The sequence below is a fragment of the Andrena cerasifolii genome, chromosome 16, assembly GCF_050908995.1.
Source record: "Andrena cerasifolii isolate SP2316 chromosome 16, iyAndCera1_principal, whole genome shotgun sequence".
In the NCBI taxonomy this organism is placed as follows: domain Eukaryota; kingdom Metazoa; phylum Arthropoda; class Insecta; order Hymenoptera; family Andrenidae; genus Andrena; species Andrena cerasifolii.
The window spans coordinates 6110875-6128055 of record NC_135133.1 but is presented as its reverse complement, the minus strand read 5'-3'; the positions used below and the strand labels follow the sequence as shown (position 1 = coordinate 6128055).

Here is a 17181-nt window from a genome sequence, read left to right as displayed (position 1 = left end):
TTTTTTAATAAACAGTTTTTTCTAATTTACTCGAAGTTATTTTACACCTCTCTTACTACAAGTTCCTCAACTACTGTCGAAATCGTGGACAGCAATTACAAAAGAAATAGAAGATACAAAAGTATTGATCGCCCTTGAAACACACACGGGGAAGGGGTTACAGTATTCTTCAGACCCAGTGCATTCGAACACCCCTTCCAAGACACGTCCATTTAATGAATTACGATCGCACGGTGCTAGAAACAGCGCGGGTGTCAGACACGACGGACGATCGCGCGTGTATCCATCCCCGCGTATCAGAATCGGTGGCACGCATATATTACTGATTATTCCAAGCCCCGAGCATCGAAGATCCGGCGGATACGGGGCTGCAGTTTCGGTATCAAGCTGCACATTAGTTGCATCGCGTGTCAGATAACGCGCAACAGCGTTAAATCTAGCCGGCGCGTGGTAACATCTCAAGGACCTTGGAGCGTATACCTATGGAGGATAACAACGCGACAGGCAGGGAGATTCGTGTCGTGTTCGCGGCTGATACAGAAAAATCTTGCCCTTGAAGGGAATCGCGCGTCAGAAGATAGCGAAACGATGATTTCTTATTTCTCCGAGTTCTATCTGGGCCGACACGTTTAACCTTGCCTTCTGTGCTGTCGAGTCGAGAAGAACGCAGTAGGGTGATAAGAAGCTAGGAAAACGATGATGCTTTGAATGACGAGAATTTGGAACTCGAAGAGTACAGCTGGATACCCGAGGCAGACTTGGATCTGGGCTTTGAAGTAGGATGAAATTAGAAGCCAAGGCCTGCAAGCTATAGTGTGATGTGTTTAAAGACAAGAGCTTAGGGAACTCCGGATGTGATAGATTTGGAGCTAGAAGGCGTGAACCCCGAAGTGGATTTAGAAACGCAGTCCTAGAGTTCGGATTGCAACAGATTTGGAAATGAGACTTACGTGTCAAACTGTGATCGATTTAGAAATTGCATATCGATGCTCACAAAGAGATTCACTGCTACAGATTTTGTATAGAATTAAAACCTTAAATTGTTTAAAGCTATTGGATGAAAGAGGCTATCTAGCAGATCCCTGTCTCAAAAGCAAAGACACTGGATGCTTGGACAAAGGATCGACAGGGGGAAATCAGTTCTCTGTGAAAAATAGAGATACAAGATTACAAGCCCTTCTGTGGCGAACGTTGTAGCACCTAGGTTCTAAACGCGCTGAATTCTCAACCCCCCGCAGATCACAATCCCCAAAATGAATCGGCCCTCGTTCCTCGAGTCGTGTCCCTCAAGTCGAGCAGCACGATCGATCAAGAGACGCTTCCAATTCGGTACATCTTCCTCGCATTTTCCCAGGATCGTCGCTTCAGAGTGGCCCAGACCGGACGTCGAATTTTCTTCCATCCCCGACCGAGCAATTTTTCCACCCTTCCATCTCCAGCCAGCGTTATCAGCGACTTTATTAACGGACACACCGTACTCCCACCGGCACGCTGATCGAACGAATTTCTCTCGCGATTCATTCGGGACTTGTCGCTCTCTGTTATCAGGAACGTGTTGCTACACACTAGGCAAAATATCGGAGAAACGAGAGAGTTAAACGAGAGTGTTCCGCGAGAGTGTGTGACTGGGTTGTTTAAAAAAAAACGCGAGCCTTTAAGGACTTTTTGGCAGATTTTTAAAAGTCTCTCAGATAGTCTTCAGGGTGTCTCCAGAGAGTTTATTTACGGACAATCTACGGAGAATTCATTGTACCTGAAGAGTCTAGAAAATACCAGTAGAGAGAGTTTCAGAGTGCACGTCAAGAAGAAATTGCCTCCAGGCTTGCAATCTTCTTATTTCTATTATATTCAACACACATTTCACGTGGAACTAACCTCACCCTCCCTCCACCCAGAGCCAGGATCAATTTACCTACAGAATCTCGATAACAGGGTAGAATAACGAGCGCCTAACGAAAACGACCAAGAGAATCTTCAAGCCGCAAATCGACCGCGAAGTGCAGAATTAATTGGCTCCCAAGAATGCAGGAAGACGTACGCGACACGAATGCGTATAGTTTTAGAAAGTCAGTGAGCAGTGAATCGTCAAGTAGCATGGAACGCCGAGTCCTACCGTATGTACTTTTGGGTCACTGTGTCGTCAGCGTCGCGCACCGCGATCGTACAATTAATTCCAATGTCTCCATTCTTACAAACTCCATCCGCCACGGCTCCACCCCCGCGCAATGAAAACTTTCGTCACTTGCGCTCAGTCAGAGTCGTAACAGGCCACTAGTACCAGCATCTGTCCATTCGCCGAGGCACGATGATGAATGCTACCGGTCGAACGGAATTCGCCGGGAAATTCCACCATTCCTCTGGATATCTCCTAATTTCGCGATGATTTAGCGCGGCGCCGGCACTTTGACCGGCTTTGCTCGGTGTCCAGCGGCTAATTCATCAAAGTCGACGGCAAAAGCTCGGATACAAATCCCGCAAGACGCGTCATCCAGCGTGCTGTCGGAGGCGGGTATCGCCGGGCTATTTCAATGGAGCTTTGCGACGGGCACAGATACGGGGTCGGGCCCTCTGGCCAGCGTGTGCTACAAACCGTGGCTAATTCATCGGAGTCCGTTGAAACCATTCCCATCCCCCTCCCGGAGAACGTATCTCGCGTCACTCGCATCGCGGGGTTGTGCTGGAGGAGGCGGACGGAGGCCGAAAACCGAGGATTAGCCGACGGCAACTTGGCACGCGATCGAGCCGACTGTCCAGCCCGATAATCTCGCGTGATCATGTGTGTCGAGCAGATTTGCGAGCTTGGCGCACTGCTAATCGATCGGATTTTTCCTAGGGGACGGGCGTGCCTCGCTCCGTGTCGAGGCAGCTCTTTGACGGCGCTGATTCCATGGTAAACAGTCGGCGCTCTCGTCGTCATATCGATTTCCACGAGCGTTTCACGGACTTAACGAAGGGATAGGAAGGCCTGAACGAGTGGCCCTCGAAACGGCCCGTACACAGGAATTACATTTTTACCGTGACATTCGCTCCGTGGACGCGCGCTACCAACGCTAAGGGATCAGCCAGCCAGGGCTCCCTTTGAAAAAACCCATGTTCCACCTCTATCAAACCTATCACCACAAAGATTCACAAATCCCCGTCCGAAAAGTCTCCAACGCCACGCCCCTTTTCCATTCACCACCGCGCCGCAGATTTATTCACCGGCGAGCAACAAAACGCAGAAACCACCCCCTCGATAGAGAGAGCCCCGATAAAGCAGAGGGGGCGAGGACTTAATATCGCGCGAGTAATATTTTTATTCGACCAGCGCCACCGAACAGAGGCCCGCGGGGCCATTAACGCGCACTCTGTCGCTCTGGCCGCCGTTTTCATAACAGGGGCTATTAATTCTTCGAGGGGGGAGGTTATCTGCTAGCCGCGGAACCGCATTTCGTGTTTCGAGGGCCTACACGAACCTAGCCTGTTCGCACCGCGCCATCCCGTCCTTCCTTCCCTTTGTATGGCCGTTCCTCGGCCGATTCGTGCGTTACACGCGGTATATCTAGCGTAACGGAAATCCTGCACGGTCGTATACATGCCCCCGGGTATATTTACACCGGAATCGATGAGAGTTACGAGTTAACATCGCCCGGCTGTGCGGCCCGACGGCCCGAGGACACCCCCAGGATTGACAGAATTAGGGTCGCTCCTCACGCACCCCCATCTGGAGCAACAGGACCGCCACGTTAATGGCCCCGAAGCGCACGGCACATTGTTTCCACCGGCCAATCCAGAATGCATAACGCCGTTACAGTTGCGCCGGGGTGTCGTTACTCGATGGCCAAATGGAGTGGAATCCACGGCGGAGTTGCCCAACCGGGACCAGGCCCAGGGCTCGTAGCGAACTCGTATGAAAAACGAGGGCGCAGGGCTGGACCTGTACTCGTCTCTGATTAGCGCAGGTATTTCGCGTGAATGTTTCATTTTATACGCGACGATTTAAATGGGACGTTAGGTGGGGGGCAGACTATTACGAGTGAATTGAGTTACAGGACGTAACAGGTTCATTAATACGCTACTAGGTGCTTGAAAATTTTGCCGGAGATTTACCGGAAATTATAATACCTACAGGGTATTCAGCGGCGCTGTATCGATCAGTCCTCGCCATCTGCCGACGATTATTCTTCGCGCGGAAGACACATAATAGGTACACTCCTCCGCAGGATATTAGACTGTTGGAAGAGCAAACACCGAATTCGCGGGACTTGGGAAATTATGTTTGTCCAGGAAGTGTCGTTTCCTCCCGCTCCGAGCCGCCTCGCTATCCCGCGTATCCGTGCCACGAATTTCGATCTGCCAGCGAGACGAGTTGCATTCCCGCGAAGAAAATTTACTTGTAGCTTTTGGGAAAGAGTGGCAATCTTCGCGTCGAATTTAAAGTGGCTTATCTCGAGTTTAGATTCGACGTGCCACGATCGATGCAGCTACAAGATTCTCGGTAAAATTTTTTCGGGGGTAGATTTTTGCGAAAGGCGCCGAGTCAGAGCTGCGAGCCCCACCCGTTCCTATTTCTATTCCGTATGACCAAGGAGGAATGTAAAAAAAAAAGGCAGTCGAGAACCTTTCACTAAAATTCCTTTGAATCCCGCGTGAAAATTTCCTCTGCGAATGGAGGCACGAACTTTATTCGCGAATTCGCGCGACGAAGGAACCGCTTTAATTCCGTTCGACGACCCCGGCAGCTTTATAATGGCGTTCGCCTCGCTTTACATCGCGAACGAGCATGTACACACCTACGCGGCCCGCGAAACTTCGAAAAGTTGAAAATTTCGGGGAGCTCGGTCTTCCGCGGGACATTCATGCTCCAAGTTTACGCAACTCGATATTACCTTGACAAGACGGATGTTCGGAATAATCAAACTTCTGCCGGCGAACAAGCACGATGAATAATGTATCGCGCGGAAGCAAGAGCTCCCGCCATTTCTAATACGTTTTCGATCCAGAATATCGCGGAATTTTCTCTGCACACCGCGCGGCGCGCCTGATGCGTTATTATGCACGGTGCGCACTAACAAAATTGCAGGCCAATTGATGACCCTCATCCATTACCCTCGTCAAATTCATAAATGCTGATAGGATTTTTATCCCTCCAGATTTACCCATCCAATTCTTTATTAACATCTAAATTAATTCTGAAGGCAAACCGCAGAGTTCGATTCTCTCGAAAGTCTAACAATAAGCTTGAAGAGCAGAAGAATCTTACACACCCAGCAGGAGCCGTCTTCTCTGTAAAGGGGACCGGAGGCAAGAAATATTTTGGGGCCTAAAACAATCTCTCAACGCCGAAAAATCATAACAACTTTTCACGGAAAAACGGACAATAACAGAAATAAAGAGAATAGAATAAAAAGATATAAGAAATAAACATTAACATATTTAAATAATATGACTTTTCCATTGTCATATCGAGTTTACAGGGTGAAGTCGATTTATAGAATTAAATTAATTTGAATCGAACAAAAATTGTTCGTTCTCTTTTTTCCTTCTTTTATTATCCCTTTTCTTCATTTTTCTTTTCTCTGGGACACCTGTGAACCGAGCTTTCAACAGACGCGGGTACCTATTATCTTTCATCTAATACAGACTTGGAAATTTGGGACCACTGCTATAACAAACAAGAGCACGATCATCGCGTGTGCGTGCTAAGCCCAGAATAAAAAATAAATGACCACTTGCAAGCTGAAACTTTGGACGTGGATTCCTACACAATTTTTCATCCGCGCGTTAAATGTTAATTGCACGCGTTCGTAGCGAATGCACGGGAAATTTTGGGGAAATCTGTGCAGGCTGAGCCGGTGCATTCCCCTCGGCAGGAGGATGCGTCATGAGAAAGGCGCGTGGCTGGGCAGAAAGGAAGGGACGACGAGCGTCTGTAGCCGGAGCTTAGCGCCGATGTAAGGCCCGCTCCGCTCCGAGAAGCTTGAATTGGCGCTGATTGGGCGTGCGACAAACATCCGGCCGCATTTCTCGTCCCACGATCGAGAGAATGCGCTTCTCTCTCCCGCGGTGCAAGGCATGCTCGCACACCATGCATCGGCTCTCTTAGCGCGACCACGAGCATTCAGCGTGGCTTTACTTCGCGATCCCGGCCAGCCGTCCAGTTCCCAACGCTCGCGCACCGTACTCGCACGGTTAATCGCGTTTCGATAACTTCGCCGAGTTACTGGGACTCGTTTCTGTTGCCCGTGGCTCGCGTGCTGCCCGACGCAGCAAGTGAGTTCATTCCGAAACCGTGCGAATTTGTGGGAATTAATGCACTCAGTCGGAGGAAAGCTCGAGGGGTTATTATCAGAAATAACACCCTGCGCATGGATACTTCTAATCTCCGGCGAGATCGAACTCTCGGTCGGCTTCCCTCGGCTTTCCTGAGCCATCAGCTCACAGTCGGCCGTAAAGAAAAGTGTCCTGCCAGCTTATCAATTCCCCGAACTCTCGAAAAGGAACGAAGGGAAGCAATCTCCTCCGATCGCGATAAGAGCAGCGGGGGACATAAAGCTCCCCGTGGCTTCGAGAAACTCTAGCCCTGCCTGTGTGATCGCAATCGATCCTACTTAATAAGTGGTGCCCCGGGCAAGGGAGAATTAAGAGCGCGGAGTCACTGACCACACGAATCCCATTTCGAAAGTGGTACACAGCGGTCCCGGTGATTCAGTGTATCGCTCAGCCTCCAAGGCGACAGACACGGATCTCCGTGACCAGGCCGATGCGAAATTACATGTCAATGTCCACGCGGGAGTATTAGGTTTCGTGATTGACGACGGTTTACTCCGAGCCTACAATTGGTCGCAGAATGGTCATAGGTTATCTATTAAGATTGATCCGTGTCGGGGCGAAGCACTGCATCAATTAATGGAAAGACGTGGCCAGCTAAAAGCCTGCCCAGGGTAAACGCGATCAATTATTCGGGCACAAAGATATCTTTGAAAGCGTAATCCGCTAGTAATTACATTAAATTCCTTTGCTTCAACTTCCACTGACCAATCTTCCAGCCGAAGTACCTTTCCCGCCGCGTCGACTCCGCTTCATTCAAGACTCCCACTGATCCAATCGCACAGGCTTCCTCCACCCTTGGGCCAGCCGCGTAGCACCCTCAGGCCTCAAGATTCCCACCACCGAGTGATAAAGTCGCGGCACTGGAACGAGGCCCTCGACCACCGAACGCGCGACACTCGAGGCGTGTCAGCATCATTTGCAAAGCCAGCCCCGACGCGTAATTAACTTCAAATCCGCGGCATCCAGAGGAACTGTGCGCCGCTGCTCGCCCGGCTTTATTACCGCGCAATTAAGATATAGGTCCCCGAGGAAACCGCGGCAGTCAAACAACTGCCAGCAACAATTTGGCGCGACGTAATTACGCCCGCCACGAAATAACGTCGGATTTCCAGCTGGCCGAAGGGCGTGTATACTCGGGGGTAGCAATCGGCGGCGAGACGCTCCCGTCGCTGCCCTTCCTGGTTATCCGACCGAGCGAGCCAGATCCAGATTGGCTCCATATCGAGCTCTCGAGACGAACGTCCGCCTCGAGTCCGACCCGTGGGGTTATACGTCTTCGCTAATTAACTGTGGACCAGCTATCGCGCGATAGGAAACGCTGGCAAAGGGTCGGGGAACATCGGAATAAAGCGGCCCTCGGTGGGAATACAGCGTCAATTATGTCGGATTCGCAAGGAGTTTTTACGCCGCGTCTGAAGCGCTGGGCGGTTCATTCCTCGTAATCACTGTTGTCTCGCGGGGCTAGGAAAAAACGGTGGCTGGGGAATTGGTTGCGCGAGACTGATACAAACGGGTCATGAATTGCAACCCTCGGGCGGAGAAGTGGTTGTAATTATGACTGATCTCGTGAGATTAATGTCTGTGGTTCTAGTAATTGCTGGGGGAAGTCTTTGACTGATGGAGTTTAATTTGTATGAGGATTGCGGTAGCATGGAGCATAATCGATCGGATTCTAAGATGCATGGAAACGATTTATCAAGCCTCCACTTTTGACCACATCGCCGAGCACAGAGGGGTTGCTGTCAAGAATCTTTTGTCTCTCCTTTTTGGGACCGAGTCTACATTCTAGGAGATCCTTGTTTCAACCACAGTGTTCTCATAGGGAAATTAGCTCGTACAGCGCGGACACTGGTATTCATTAAATTACCTATCAATGAGTTTGATGTTTCAGAGTGGATGCAATTGGATCAGCGGTAATCACGCGAATTTAATACACCCCTTATAAAAGATCAATGCCGGTATTTACGGTCGCGGCGTTCGCGTAGATCAAAGGGGGCCGTTGGAATTCCCGAATTAGCGCGCGTCGGCTGGGGGTCGCGGGCGCGAGACAAATTTAATTGCAAGAATTCCAATGAAACAGTTTCCGACCGATCGCTGGCTCGCGCACCATCGACTGGCAGAGCCGCGGACGCGAATATACATTCACTTATTCGCCATCGGATTGCCAGCTCGCGGATATCGCGTATGAATCCACCTTCGTTACGTCCGTTTCTCAAAATGATCGGGGAAATTAGCGCACGCGAACCAGGGGCGTGGCCGTAATTTCGATTGAAATTCCCGAAATTACCGCGTCCGCGGCGAGATCGAGTTACGATCGATAATAACCGACGATAAAACGCCAAAGTGGCCAGCCAGGAACAGGAAATAGGATGCGATGTATAAATGCTCGCCGATAATTTGTCAGTATTCCCAGCGCGCAGTGGGAAATATAAAAGTCGACTCGAAGGAGCGATTTTCAAGGGAAAAAACTGTCGCGAATATCGGGGGGGGGGAGGGGGGTAGTTAATCTGACCGGGGAATTTCATGCCTGCTGGCAGTAAAGTTACATTCGCCATGCACGGAACCGACTGTAAGGCTTGATAGACGCAGGACACGTAAGAAAGATTTCCGCTAATTGCGCCAGAAGAATTTATTAGCGCGATAGGGGATCGGGGATGTGAAGTGACGCGCGATAACGAAATGGCCAGCCCTGAGGACTGTGCGAAATTGAATGGGCAAAAAACATCGGATAAAACCGACGTTTGTAATCTTATTTCGTGGCAGCGGACTGGGCCAGTCCAACTGGAATTGAACTTTTGGCTTCAGACATGCAGCGAGCAATTTCCTTCTGGCGGTTTTTCGGCTTGTTTATCGACACTATTCCTTGTGCATTTTTACGATCGCTGGAGCTATCCGAAACTCCGACTAGAAATTTCGGTGCGCCCTGGGTGGACCTCTGAATCTACGATGCAGCGGACCAGGGAAACTAACGCGGAGCATTCGACGGATGGATATTCGATAAGAAATACAATATTTGGCAATGCATCCTTCTCTGATGCTCTCCAGGAACTTAAACTAAACTAAAAGAAAGAATCGACTTAGGAAACCTCCCCCAAGTCCTCCGAACCATAAGTTCCCGTTCTCCAAACTTCTCCCTATCCCCGAAGTCGATCCTTCCAGCAATACTCAAGTTTCTTAAACTCACCTAGCCAGTGGGCTGCTGATGATGTAGTGTGTGTAGTAGAAGATGCTGGCGACGGAGACGAGGAGGAGCGCCGCGACGCACCGTTTCACCGTGGCCTGCTTAACGACGCAGCGCGGACCGACGGCGCTTAGTAAAGGAACGCCAGCCTCGATCGCGGAAATCTTCATCACCATCGTCTCATCCGACGGGCGTCCGAATGCCTCTCAGATTAGCCCCCCCACGATCCTTCCCTCAGGGACGTAAATCCAGTCGCGACGACCACGCCAGGGATCCCTCGTGATTCCTGAAAAGTGTCCCCTTCCTTCGCCGAGCATCGGCTCTGCTCATAGTCGCGGACCCTCCGGTAATCTCTCCGCGAGGATCGAGCCCGACCCCGTCGAGGACCGTCTCGCGATCACGATCGTTTCCCTGGGCGAGGATTAACGGGAATCGAGAGGAATCCAAGGATCCCTTCGAGCACGACTCTTGGACACAGCCCTTCTTCTTAAGGAAGATCGATCAGCGGCGTGTTCCAATCGGAGCTTGCCTCTGGCTCCACTTTACCTCCGACAATAGTTAAGTCGCCCTGTTGACAGAATTTTCCGCGACCGATCGAATATGCAAATTCTTTCTCAGCTCCTCCAAGAGACAAGGGTGGCCACCGATCTTCCAACGACCATCCACCCCCGCGCGGTCTACTCGATCCTCGGATCGAAGCTGACGGCTCCAGGATCGGGTGCTCCGTCCCGTCCGTCGGATAGCATCGATGATAGCTCAGGAATAAGGAGCGGATCGCCACTTGTTGCGTTTCCACGAGGGCAGCACGATCACCATTTTGCGAGCAGCACGGGGTCGCGCCGTCCGTCGCGATCGCTTTTAACCCATTTGGCCCAGCTCCTCATGGATCCACCCTCGGCCACTCAGCAGTCAGTCGACCGAGACTGCGACATAGTTCCCGGTCACGCGAAAATCGACGGGGCCCGTCGCTGGTGTTGCTCGTTCGAGACCATGTCGCGGTTCCAGCTGCAAAACGAGGTCGGGCTGGACGAGCTACGGCGTTGGCAATTGTCGGGGGCCGTCGGAGGTATCAGCGTTCGCTCCGAGCTTTATGCTTGCATAGCTCAGAACGCGGCGCGAATCCTGGTGGACGTGTCGCGGAAATCCGTCGTCTACTTCCTATGTGGTTGAACGGGTAAGCTGGTTTTACGGTTGGACCATTTGTTACGGCCCACGACTGCCCCAAGGTATCTTGAGCTTGCCTCCTAGACGCGCAAGCAAACCCGCTCACTCGTAAATTTCGAGCGTTTCTCCCCTCTTTCCTCCGCCCACGCTCCTTGTATCCCCGTTCTTGATGCACGCGTGGCGTCCTTTCTTCCCTCTGCTGCTCGTCCCACCCCCTCCCCCCCGCCCCCGGCCTCTTTCCACCTGTCAATTAGGGACGATGTAGAGCCACGATGCCGCTTCCTGGCCAGAACGGTTCTCGAACGCTGCGCTATCGGTCTGTATCGATCTTCTTGTCCGCGCGGCGTCGGTGGATCCTTGGTTTACGAGTCTGCAACAGTCAATGGGGAATGCGAATTGAGCAAAGTGTGCGGCACGGATGCGACGATTTGCTGGCGAAGAATCGGTCGCGGGGATTTGCCGAACGACTGCTGGGTCGATTGAGCTGTTACGTGCGCAATTCATGCGGTGAATTTCTGGGCTTAGGGGAGTTAAGTTTCGGGGGGCGCTTGTAAATCTGACTGGGATGAATTCCGGGCACATTTACCATTAAGGGAGTATAAGGGAATTAGACGGCTAAAATGAACGGTTCCTTTTGGGCTGGATTGAAAGACGATTCGCAATACTTTATTACGGATATAACGTGCATTTTAAGGCCAAAGAACCTTAAGAATATTAATAATTGAAGGAAATACAAGGCGCCAAAGTGGGCGAAGAGGTTAACAAGAATCCATAGTAATTAATAAATAAGAAGTAGCATCGACATAGAAAAAATATTTTCTGCAAGTTTAAAGATGCATCCTTACATGCCAAAAGAGTTTAATCCAATATTGACAATAGTTTTTTTAATAAAAAAATCGTAAATATCAGTTACTTTTGGGGTTGTTACACGAAAACCATTAAACGGGCAAATAATCAGTAGCAACTTCCGCATGATAAATACTAAGTAGAATGCCTGAGATTAGCTGACAACGGTGCTTATGCCTCCGGCCCACCAAAGGCGCGTCCCAGCATTTTGCAATTGAGACGACGAAGGGAAGCAGAACGCTGACGCTCAGGATCGCGCGTCGATACGCTACGCGAGTAACATCCGGGTAAACTGTCTTCATATAGTCTAATAAAGCACGAGGGGGGATTGAAATGCACCGGCGACTCGACATAATTGACGAATCGATCGGCCAGCACAGGTAGCAAGCAGCCCGCGAAGCCTCCCATCAAAAAACGATTAAACAACGGGCCACGACAAGCGGCTGATCACGACGCTCGACAACTCCAATTAATCGATCGTACTTCCGCGGTAGCGTTGCGATTCCACCTCCCTTTAATGCTTTTTTTTTCCTCTCCACTCGTCGGTCGTAACATCGGTCGCAGCAAGAAGTCCATTAATCAACCCCCACCGAAGCGATACAAAACCTTTGTCCCGGTCCGCGTGCCTCTATCTGTATCGTTTCAAAGAGACTCTTCTGGGCCCCGCGCCAGAAAGAGATTCCCGCGCAAGGAAGGGAAAAAAAAACGCCGGGAAATAAATTGAAAATGATCCGGCAGGGCGGGGAGGCTAGGGGAGGCAGAGAATGGGAAGAATCGACAGCGAAAAGAGGGGTTTCTCGCGAAGAATATCAGACCGTCGTTCGTTCGATGCCTCGTGCCACCTGGGAGCTGACCTAACATTTTTCTAGCAGGAGGATACCTTTCGCGGTGCCTTTCATGACCCGGAAGTTGATCCTCGGCGAATGGGAAACGGGGATGAATGCGACGATCGATGGGAAGAGAGTCGTTCGCGACGGGAGATCGAGGAATTTAATTACACGATCCTCGATAGAGAGGAAGCTGTCGATGAACTTTGCCCGATATGAATCGCGTTCCCGCACCGTAGATGGCCAGCGATCCTTTCGACAAATCAGTTTGAACCGGCGCTGAAAATGGAGGGCGCCTCGGCAGAACGGGGATGGAATTGGCGATGTCGGTCGAGAGAATGGAAATCGGTGGGAAGAATCCCGCGCGGAGGGAAAAAGTTCTAATTGGAATCGCGCTATTCTCTCTAGCCACGCTCGATGAAAAGCTTAATGGGTAGATCAGCGTTTCTGCTATCCGTCGCTATCCACTGCTACCTGACACTGTCGCGCATTACCGTGGGATTGAATCCTAATGCAATCGAGCGAGATCTTTAGATTGCATTTACGTCTACGCATCTCGAAGCCCGTGTGCTATCTACATTAATCGACGGAGTCGTGTCGCGGACAATCCTCATGTAACAATCTAATATTCGCTTATGCAAGATGAACTGCGCGATGCGTGGGTTACCTCAGCAACCCACGTAATAAGCGCGCCACGCATTTACGCAGCGCCACTGTGCCTTTATCATCGAGAATGTAGACTCATACGATATAATAAGGTGGGTAAAGAAACGTGGTGCGATGACGAGCGCGATGTGTCAGGAAGATGCAACGTAACGCGGGAGTTGTGTAAGAATTCTGACATTTACGCAACAAGGTGTACAGCCAGCATAGTTAGTGTGCATTACCATTCACTTTGCTTGCAACTGCCGTCTCTGTGATAAATTGCTGATCAATCGGAATTCTGAAAGCATATATCCTCCGTGCAGCTGAAAGGAACCTCTATCAAATCCTATCAGCCTCGCCAAAATCTCATAATTTAATTAGCAACCCCTCGCAGGTTTCCCGCACCCCCTCCGCAATTTACCTAAATCCCAGCAAAGAGCGCCCTTCTTCAAACAACATCGCAAAACATTATCTCCGCTGAAATCGGGACCACGTTTCCACCGAATACCAGAGACTTCTGCCGCCATCATCTTCCCAAAGCTCCACCGTCGCCGCGAGAATCCGCGCCACAGAGAGATCCACGCTCGCGACGGAATCCCCGCGCGCAGTCGGTTCCGACCTGGCAAAAATCTTCGGGATAAATATATTTCGTTGTCTGAATTATTCATCGCGGTCGGGGGTAATTCCGATCCCTCCGGCCCTGCCCAGCCCCCCTTGAAATCTACGGGAGCGCGAGCGGTGCTTAATTCAAGAGACACGTTTCGGCTCCTCGAGTGGGTCGTTAGTCGGACGCATCACGTGCCCGCGGATTTAAAGGGCGCGGCGCGAGGCACACGTACGAGGGCGAAGGGAAGGGTGAAGCTAGATCTCGCTGAGAGACTGCTCGATCGCAGCGAAATGATTACGCGAGCTTCCCTGATTATTCCGCCGAATGGACCCATTTTTCTTCCGGCGTTCCGCGCAGCCCGTGAAATCTTGGCGGAACGCTTCGAATCGCGGATCCAATTTCATTCGAGGGTGTCTCCCTTCCCGCCCCTCCCGCGGGGTTACTCGTCCTTCCCCGAGCATATTTACAGGCATCCCCGATGCACTCCAACGGCATTTTTAATCTGGCAAATGCATTCCGCGCGCTGCCCTCGCGGGCCTCGCCCTTTCCGCTCGTTCCGCGACGCGAATTTTTCCATCGAGCCCCGTGAAACTCGATCCAACGGCGAGAGAGCACCGTTTTCGGTGATGAACCGTTCGTTATCGACCCTCCGTCCGTGGCGCGCATTTACCCGCTGCGCGGTTTATTAAGCTCGGGGAGTCGGCAAGCTCCAGGCGAGCTGTGCTTGCTCGTTTCTAGACGTTTAGTCAGTCGGGAGAAGAGGATTCTGTTACGCTCGATGGGAAAAATGGGTTATTAAGTTTCTTCACGGTGGATTGCCTGGCTCATTGGCGCTAGAAGCTCGCCAGCATTTTGGCGGGAACGATAAATCAATGTTTCAGCGAAACGTGAGGCGATTTTTTGCCACCTTATCCCAAGGATAAGGGGAGGTCCTGCGAAAGTATATTTCCGAACGATTTCCCGCTCGCGCCGTTATTTCTCACCCCGCGATCGGGCTTCTCCCTTTATTTCGACGCGGAGCAAAGAGCCCAGGCACCATTGTGGCCTCTCCCCCGAGAGAATCTTCAGGGGTACTGAAAATTTCGGGGTGGAAAATATTTCTCCTTTCCCACGAGGAAACCCATCGATCTACGAAAAACACTTCGGTAAGAAGACTGGTATAGAAAATAAAAAATCCTTCTGCATTTAAGTCAATTATTAACACCCTCGCAAATAGTAAGAGCCTGTCTCAGCGACCCTCAGCGTCCAATTAACTTCGCCCCGACTATAATCGTCCACGTATCTCTAAACTCTCTATGAACAAGCTCGCAGCGCAACTATCCCTGACCGCGACGCGCAATGTACCCAGCGTAACGAGACCCATCAGAACTCCTACACGTCCCTCCGTGTTATTCGAAATAATCTCGCCGCGTAGGGCCTCGTAAAATTTCGAAGCGCGTTCAATTTCGGCCGCGCGAAGAGGCGTCACCGCGACGCCCATAAAACTCCGCCGCGTCTATCCGTCTCCGGGCGTGTGTTTCCATCTGGCCGTCTATCGGCGGGCAACGGTGTCGAAATGACAGCGGCCGGTGACAGATCAGGGTCCAGTTGCGGCTGGCAAAAATATGGCGGTGGAAATGCCGCGCGGCCACAAACGCGCCAGCCCCGAAATTGCGATGTAAACGGTGGTCGGGCCGCGCTCGTCGCGGCACCCTCGCGATAAACGAGGATAATGAAAGTGTTGCGCGCCCTATGTCGCCCGTTCGCTGGTTTATTGAAAAAAAAATCCATTTCCAGGGTGCTTTGTGGGACTGAACACTTTTCGCCTTGGATAAGAATGACTCTGCTTCGATTCCCTGGAAGTCTGATAGCTTCTGATGAATTTCAAAGATGGAGAAGTCGGGGAGGGTTGGGCTACTGTAGAATTTTTGGGAGATAGTCTTTGGAGCTGCGACGCGTCGAACGCAATTTGCAGATTCGTAACTTGGACCTGGTAGGGGAGGCTTGCCTATATTCTGCGAAATTTTTCGTATTTGGTACTGATTTGAACGCAGGTTTTAGTATTGGATTGGGAACACCTAGCAAAAAAGCGAACAGCACGAAAACTATGTGAGACACGAATTTGTTGTTTATTTACAAACATATTTAAACTATTTCTCTCTAAACTACTGTAACGAAATTTGGAAAATTTTTAATGAAAATTAACTTTATAATGGAAAAACCAAACCCTTGGTGTTTGTAATTACTCGACTGCAGTGGGGTAATCGCGAACACTGCATGGGGTGATCACGAGCAGAGCTATATATCGCAGAAATCGCACAGAAAATCTCTAGATGTTTTAAAATTCCTAACACATTTCTTATTTACTTTATCATTCTTTTTCTCTTTTTTTCTCCGTAAAACTTCCTTCATTCGGGTAAAAAATCAATGAAATGACAAGGTAAACAGTTATTTCTCGATATTTTTTATGCAAATTGATAAGTTAATATTCTAATCTTAGATTTTTCACCACTTTCGCATAAGATAAAACGATGTGCAGGGCATACTGCTTGTTTACAAAAAACACAAATAACAGAACACTGTAACTTATCACGGGAAAACTGTGTCAAATTGACACGAGGGGCGGACGAGGGTTAAATGTTTATAGCACGCAAAAAACAGGGTGTAAGCTCGAATAGTTTTGTCTCTATTTCTCATTTCGCAAGTACTTGATATTTTTACCATTGCAAGCGGTTTATATTAATTAATTATCGAGAAGTTGATGAGGTACAATTTGGGCGACCAGTACGATATTGGCAACTCTCTTCTACGTGCACATGTTTTACGTTGCACCAGCGACAGAGCTCGGGCGCGCAGTAAAAACGGTTTAATCTAGCTTAGAATATGCTTGGCATCGCGTTACAAGTTACGAATACGAGTTGCCGCGTATTCATTCCGTTTAATCACGCACGGATATTCTACTCCAGCTCGCGGAATGAAATGTTTTTCGAATTTGTTTCCCGGGCGAAACTAATATCTCTCCATGGCGGATCGGATGAAAAATGTGATAACAACCGAAGTTCCATATTCCCAGGATTTTGCCTTGCGATTAAATCTCGTTCCGCGCGGGATTGCTTCTCGGAACAATGAATAATCGTTTCATTGACTTGAAATAAACAAAAAAAAAAAAGCAACGTTTCCTCGTTTCTTCTAAATACGAGCACGATAAATCTCGAAGCGACGGATCCACGGGTGCATTCTTATGAAAGCTTCATTTACATTCCCGAAGTGGCCGCAATGCGCGTAGGTACACGCGAGGGAACGAGCAATCGCCGAAGAATTTTTAAATTGAAGCCGTAGAAACGGCGCACGTACAAGTACAGTACAGTTTACTCTAAACTACCGGCTGGGAAAGAGAAACAAAAACCGATAGCCAGCTCGCATATAAATCCTCTGTTCCGCGGCTGGTTCGTCAGCCAGTTAATTGCTTTTTAAGTCGCCGTAATGCAGAGGGGCCACGCTTTTAAACCCCTAGAACTACTCAGACAGCCTCTCAAATTTGAGCAAACATCATGCCGAGTTTTGTGAAAATATATCTTTCAACCAGTCATTTCACCTTCGCCTTTCAAACATCGCGCTGG

At 50.0% G+C, this 17181-nt stretch overlaps 2 protein-coding genes across 2 annotated transcripts in view; both read right to left on the bottom strand.

The window, feature by feature from the left end:
* The window catches only part of Sfl (N-deacetylase and N-sulfotransferase sfl), a 66033-nt gene extending 55156 nt beyond the window's left edge, over nucleotides 1–10877 (bottom strand). The window contains exons 1-2 of the mRNA XM_076829374.1: nucleotides 9775–10877; nucleotides 9497–9737 (exon numbers count right to left, since the gene is read on the bottom strand). Of these exons, the coding sequence (XP_076685489.1) occupies nucleotides 9497–9669 (173 nt within the window). The 5' untranslated portion in view covers nucleotides 9670–9737; nucleotides 9775–10877. The remainder of the gene's footprint in view (nucleotides 1–9496; nucleotides 9738–9774) is intronic.
* A 22-nt stretch (nucleotides 10878–10899) lies between these two features.
* Nucleotides 10900–17181, bottom strand: part of LOC143377929 (uncharacterized) — a 144212-nt gene continuing 137930 nt past the window's right edge. The window contains exon 6 of the mRNA XM_076829736.1: nucleotides 10900–11027. Coding sequence (XP_076685851.1) covers nucleotides 11020–11027 — 8 coding nt within the window. The 3' untranslated portion in view covers nucleotides 10900–11019. The remainder of the gene's footprint in view (nucleotides 11028–17181) is intronic.